This window comes from Nestor notabilis, unplaced genomic scaffold, assembly GCF_000696875.1.
Source record: "Nestor notabilis isolate BGI_N333 unplaced genomic scaffold, ASM69687v1 scaffold31128, whole genome shotgun sequence".
Lineage (NCBI taxonomy): Eukaryota > Metazoa > Chordata > Aves > Psittaciformes > Psittacidae > Nestor > Nestor notabilis.
The window spans coordinates 28,153-34,994 of record NW_009939211.1 but is presented as its reverse complement, the minus strand read 5'-3'; the positions used below and the strand labels follow the sequence as shown (position 1 = coordinate 34,994).

Sequence of the window (6,842 nt, the reverse complement as noted above, 5' to 3'; positions counted from 1 at the left end):
GGCGGCAGAAAACAACCAGCTCTCGGGGGACGTGTGTCAGAAGAGGGCCTGCCCAGCACCAGCAGGTTCGGGTCGCAAACATTTAGAGGTAAGGCTGTGCCAGCAAACTTTTCTGTTACTTTTCTTGGAGAGCTGTAGGGCTGGCCCAGGTGGGTCTGCATCCCCCGAGCCTCTGTAACCACAGATGTCTGTGGTCCAGCCCAGGGAGGGCCATGGGTGGGCTGGGTAGGGGCTGCCTGCCAGCCTGGAGAGGCAGCACTGTGTGAGCTGTAGTTCAGGGGAGACAGAGATGGCTCTGAGGAGCTCCTGGTGCTGTCAGGGATGAAAGCAGTACTTTTCTAAAAGCAAAACTGGTCTTTTGGCCAGGAGTTGCACTGATTCCTGGGTCAGTGGTAGCCAGGCATGTGCAGATGGCAGAGCAGGCTCTAGGCAACAGCTTGCAAAATAGTTTCACTTTAACCCTGTTATCCAACACTCATATCAGTAGTTTTCCAAATTCCTCACTTCAGGGGGTGAAAGGATCTACATGCAGCTTCTGGCTGGAAGGTTTGGTGGTGGTGGGAATAAGACGAAGCTTTAGTTGGTTTTGTTTGTTGGGTGGTGGCTTTTGGTGGTGGTGGTGGTTTTTGATTTTTATAACGTTTGAGGAAAGTCTCTAGATGTTGCTGCGAGTTCTGGGAGACCAGCAGCAAAACTCTTCAATATTCACTATTTCCGAAATAGTAACATGCAGTCCCAGCTAAGGAAACTGCTCACCCTCAGTGTCAGGTTTCATCCAGTTTTCCTTTAAGTCTGCAGGTGCAAATGGGAAAATAGATGTCACTCGTGTGTGTGAGTGTAGCTGCGTCCCTGCTAGTTGTATCGGAGAGCTCGCAGGCTCTGATTGATAGAGAACTTAGCCTCTCCTAGCCTGGCCTGTAGCTATCACTGCCAGTGGAAAGTGGATATAAAGCTGATATAAAGCCAGTAACAGAAAGCAGTCAAGTTTAATACTGTGGCTCCTTCTTTGCACTACAGCATCAATTGTATGAAGTGAAGTCTTACCAGAAGTGAGGTCTTACCCACATTAAGGAAGTGAGGGTGACAGCAAGTCAGATGGTTTTCAGTCACCTCCCCAAGTCCTGAGTTGCAGCTGGATAGCAAGCATGGGGGAGTTAAATAACCTAGAAATATCAAGGCCAAAGCCCAGAAGTCACGGGCTGTAGGTTGGTCAGCCTCTGGAGCTGTCCCTGCTCTCAATATGGATGCAGGGAAAAGCTCGTTAGAGCAACTCTGCTCCCACCTGAGCCAGGCTGCATTGTCAGCTGGAAGGAGCAGGTTGAGCTTTGTTAGGCTTTTCAGAGAGATATAAGAGCCTGTTGAGTGAGAGCCTAAAGGACTTGCAAAATCGGGTCCTAAAACATTTCCAGCTCTCTCCTCTCTGCCACAGTGACCCTGTGTAGCAGTTTCCAGCCCTTTGCCCCCTGTTTCAAGCAAACCGCAACTTTTCCACGAACTCAACCTTCACCACCAGCCACTGCGGTTGCTCTGCAGTGCACATCCTGCTCTGCAGGATGTGAGCAAGCCAGCATTGCCAAGGCAACCCCTCTGTTTTGATTTCCCCATGCTCAGGCTGGCAGCCTTTACCCCTCCAGCTCAGCCAGGCAGGCCATGCACACGAATGGTTTGTGGTGCCATCCCAAGCAGGCCCTCAAAAGGAGCTTGTTTTCCACCCACAGCTGCCCGTAACTGGAGGAGTGGCAGATGCTCCCCACCCTTGAAAACCGGCTCTTTCAGAGCCAGTATGGATTAAAGAACCTCATGTTGGATGCCCAAGTTCAATTAATGCTTACACAAGCTGCACAAACCCCAGCCATGCAGAGCTGCCATCAGACAGAGCCATCTATCCCTGGCTGTAGGATATCCCAAGCGAGTTACCATGTCAGCTTTACCCTGAGTTGCTGCCACTACCAGCTACCCAAAACCATTTAGCAGAGCACTTAACAGCCCTCCCCGAGATGCTTCCCTAACTCCCAGTGCCTCCCTAGCCCTGTTTCTTGTCCCATATCTTGAGCCAAACAAAACGGCCGCAGCTCCATGTACATTGGGCACACAGTGCATGCCCATTATGGGCCACAGTGTGGATGCAGCTCTCCCCCTTTGTCACCTCTCTAAGGGGAGGTGGTGCTGTCACACCAAATTGAGCAGCAGCATGGGTTTTTTTTTTCCCCTAAATGTAGCTCTTACTGTGCATGTGGACTTTCAGCTAGTGGTAGGTGGCCTTGGATAACCCATCTGCCCTTGGAGTTGCTGGATCAAAAGGCACTAGTTTTTCTACTTCCCCTCCCCCACCCCCCTTTTTTTTATATTAAACTGAAGAACCCCTTTATCAAATACACAGACATCCCTTCATCTACAAAACAAAAGGCGATGGACACACTGAGAAGAAAAGGCATTTGAAAACCAGCTGCATAGCCATGCTGAAAGGTGGCCCTGGGATTTCAGTGCTGCTTGCTCAGGGTGGTCGCAGGTACCTCTGCCTTCCCCTTGCAGGGGATGCTCAGCCACATCCTGCTCCACGCTTGCCCAGGGCAGCCACAAGTCCCTGGCCGGACACTTCAGGAACAAGCAGCAAGGGCCTCTGCATTACATTCAGCTCCGGTTTAAAGTAGAAACATTTCAAAGGCCTCTGCTTTTTTGTTTTGTTTTGTTTTCCTCTGCAAACAATTAATTACAAGTTTAAAAGGAAGTTCCAGCCTCCTTCCCTCCCCAGAAGTTTAGAGGCAGTAAGTATAAAGCAGCTCAGTGCAGGAATAAAATTGTATATCCTGTTTTGTCTGAAATTAAGGCAGTTGTTGTTTCGGGCTTGGGCTTTTTTACTTCTTTTTTTGGAGTGAAGTGTATCATAGACATCCAGTATTCTTGCCTGGATAATGAGCTGTCAGGATATTTATGGATAAATGGCAAACCTGCATCACATAGATGATTCAGGCTGAAAAAAGGGAGCTCTGTTTATTTGTGTTGCAGTTTAACCTTTACTTACAGCTACCAAAAAATAAAAAAGGCCTTGGTGAGGATGAAGGTTGGGACAGGGAGCAGTTTTAAGAAGTTGCTTTCACTTCTTCCTCCTCTTGCCCTTTGCTAGTAATGCCTGTGGGCAATGGATAGCTGAGGCCAGCAAGCCACCCAGAAAGCCCTTGCTTATCTCCCCTGTGAGCAAAAGCAGATCTGTAACGCTCACTACCAGCTCCAGGCTGGGGATAGGAAGAGGATGGATGAGACTCTAGTCACCAAGCCCTCAGTGGTAGCCTGTGATTTCTCAGGTGGAGACAGTGGCACCATCTTCTGCCAGGTAGGGGAATGAGGCAATGCAAGGGGAAGTTGGTTTCCCAAGGCTGGGAAGCTGCTGAACAGCAGTGGTGGGGTGGAAGAGGTTCTTCTGTCTCTTGCAGCACCATCTCTACCCTCCTGGGTGCAGGCCTGGCCTCCCCACCATCCTGCTTGTTTACCTCCAAAAAAAACCCCACCATATAAGTTTGTGTCTGTATATGTAACGCCCTTTCTAGCAAGCAGAAAGATGCAGCAGACTGAACAAAAATCCAGCAATAAAACATTGGCTAAATGAAGACAGTTGTAGCTAAAGCCCAAACCACCACCCAGAGCACTATCTTTCATATAGTAAATCTCAAATGAGAGTTTTTCAGAAGGGCTTCCACAGAAATTAATACACCCATTTTCATCACGTTTCCCATGTGCATATTTAAAAGAGAAACCACCAGCTAATTAGGGCCAGTTCAGCTACGCTTTTGTGCAGCTCGAAACAATAAATATACAGCAGTCAGTCTGTTTCTGTGGGGGCCAGAGAGCTTAAACCCATTCTTTTTAATAGGATCTGAGCACTTGTGAAGTCCCCTTCCTATTCCTCCTGAGAGGTGCTTTGGCTCTATAAGAGCTACCAGAGGGAGAGCTAAGGAATTGGTGGTCATGGGGTACAAGTGGTACAAGCCTTCCAGGACACCTTTGATGTTCAAGCTGCACCCCTTAGATTTTTATTACATTGAAGTGGTGGCTTTCCTTTTACAATGCCTCAGTTTACCCTCCTGTGCACATGGGGATTTCATCATTCCTTCAAGAGGTTGTGGGGCTTGAATCCCGAAGGCTAGTGAAGATACTAATGTAAATGCTGAGCAAGGGTGAAACAAAATATTAGAGCCTGATACTGCCCCTGTCAGATCTTCATCTGTACAGCACATAATTTAGTGACTCCCATGTTGGGCCAGAACTGCAGACTCATGGCACAAAGCCCCCTGCCCTATTCTGAACCTCTGGGAGCTTTGCTTGGCGCCAGGAGAGGAAGAAAGCCATGAGCATGGGCAGCAGCTCCCTGCTCCTGGAGGAGAGCTTTGCTGGGAGCCCTGCCACTCAGCAGCACCTCTCCTTCCCTGAGGGAAGAGGAAAAACCTTACGTCAGGCTGCAGAAATGCTCCTTGGCCCTACCCAAACCCTTGGAGCAATTCCCAGGTGAGGCACCGCAGAGGCAGCTCCTCCATCCAAGCCAACCCTTGTTCCCCCAGTGCCACAGTGGGTGCAAGGCTGCTTGCCAGGGTCCACCCACCTGACCACCACCTGGAGTCCCATTGACCATGGTCCTCATAAAAAATCCAGGTACTTTGACTGCAGCCCCCACTCTAAACCTGCTGGCAGTGCCCTGGGTGCCAGGGCGGCTGGACCAGCCCTCAGCACAGTGCCTGGGACAGGCACATCTCGTCTCTGTGCTGCCTGGACACTGGGCAGTCCCCAGCCCGCAGCAGCTCAACTGCCTGTCCCAGACCATGGACCATGAGAAATGGTCTCTCCAAACCAGACACCCCATCCCAAGGTGGACCAGGGGAAAGCAGAGACTCATGACGTGTTGAGTCACAGCCTCAACGGCAGCAGTACTACTCTCTGCAGTGTTCCTTTGTCTGGTCCAGGCATGTCCCTTCCCTAGGCTGGAAAGCTCATCCTGCAGGCAGTATTTAATTTGCTAAAAAATAAGCCCCACAAAGGGCTAAGAGCTCCATGCTTTGGCTGCCAAGCAAGGGTTAAGATGTGTGTCGGGGTGGCTGATTTTTAGATCCAACATTAAGAGTGGACTTTTACTGCCTTTCCCTTTCTTTTGTAATATGGAGGCAATACATTCACGTAGTAAATACTTGCTCTCAATTGCCCCCTTTTCTCATATGGGGACAGGCAAAGGGATGTAGCCAGCAGCATGGCCCAGCCCCTGTGACCCCAGACTCCTCCAAGGCAGCAGACCTCTTACCCTGCTGAGGCTTTAACTGTGCTGGCAGCTCCATGGAGAGAATTGCTGAGGGAGCAGGCACCCAATCCATGTGATATCCTGTCTCTGCAGGCACCATCCAAAGAAGTTTGTGAAGCCCACTAGCTCGTTACAGGAGCCGAACATATCCCAGGGGGCCTTCAAGAAGAGGGAGCAGCACGGGCAGACTGCCCAGGAGCCAACATGGAGCAGAAGATCAGCTCCTTCTTTAATTCCATCCTGGAGCTCATCCGTACCAAGCATGAGGAAGGCATCTTCAACACTGTGTGCCTGGCTGTGCTGTTGGGTCTGCCTTTTGTCGTCCTCATTGCATTCATTTTCATCTGCTGCCACTGCTGCTTCTGTAGCCGGCAGGGAGAAAGCAGGAGGAAAGGTGGCCCCAGCAGCAATGGGCAGCTGCACGCTGAGAGGAACAAGAAGAAAAAGAAAAAGAAGAGGGATGAAGAGGATCTGTGGATTTCTGCTCAGCCCAAGCTACTCTTGCTGGACAAGAGACCTTCCTTGCCCATCTAGTGGACAGGAGGGCATAGAGGCCACCAGTCCTTTCAGCTCTGCACTGCAAGGGGCGAGGAGATGCCAAAGCTGCTGCCACTTTATGTTGACTTTCAAAAGAGGCTAAGCTCAGCAGCCAACCAGCATGCTGAAGAGCCAGCAGAGAGCAAGGCAGTCAGGCACAGGTTTATGCAAGCCCCTTCTCCCCCCCCACAACAGTGTGCCCGAGGGCAGAAACCCCTGCAAACAACAGGCATGCATACATATGCCCTGCTGAGCACACAAGGGTGACCTGCCACCAGATCATATGTACCTCCCACCATAAGCACAGCACACATGCACTGGGCTGGCACACAGTGAGCTGGGTGTGAGGTACTCCCTCTGCATTTGTATGCAAGCATATGCACTGTGACACAGACAAGGGTGCATGGGACCACATGCACACAAAGACCAAGCTGCCTGCACGCTCTCCTTGCACAGCCAGCCACATATAAAGCAAGCACAAGCATGGCACATTTACTTGCCCTGCCACAGAGATGGCACAACTTGACTGTCTAGACTCCATCCAAACCAAGCTCACACTGGAGATGCAAAGAAGGCCGAGTGCAGAGTTACCCCGCAGCTCAAAGATGTGCCACCTCCCTGGCCACCAAACCAAAGGCAGCTGCAAGCATCTGAAGCCAGATGCCCTCAGCCCAACCTTAGAGACCTCAAGACACCATCTTAAGGCAGCAAAGGAGAAGGATGCACTGCCACCTAAGATAGAGGAAGGAGAGAGGAGGCTTCAAGACTGACCCTTTTGCACCAGCACTTAAAAAAAATAATCTTCCTCAAAAGACTCCTTTATACAGACTTGCCTTTAAAGAGGCCACCGCGCTACTGCAAGAGTAGAAACACAAGCTGAGGCTGTGTATAGGCTTAGCTATAGGCATTAGAGTTATTTATTGAATGACTACTAAAGAAGAGCAGGACCAAAGGCTCCTATGTTGTGGGGCTAGGCACACCAAAGCGGTATTGAACCAGCAGACACGCTTTCCCGGCACACTTG

At 50.4% G+C, this 6,842-nt stretch overlaps 1 protein-coding gene across 1 annotated transcript; it reads left to right on the top strand.

Moving 5' to 3' along the window:
• The first annotated feature begins 5,485 nt into the window (after nucleotides 1–5,485).
• On the top strand, nucleotides 5,486–5,815 carry KIAA0040 (KIAA0040 ortholog). Its single transcript, XM_010019737.1, has one exon. It carries the CDS (start codon nucleotides 5,486–5,488, stop codon nucleotides 5,813–5,815), a length of 330 nt encoding a protein of 109 aa, XP_010018039.1.
• The last annotated feature ends 1,027 nt before the right edge of the window (nucleotides 5,816–6,842 follow it).

What these genes read in the sequence shown, in the direction of transcription:
- KIAA0040 (XM_010019737.1), top strand. Translation starts at nt 5,486, where the DNA reads ATGGAGCAGAAGATCAGCTCCTTCTTTAATTCCATCCTGGAGCTCATC.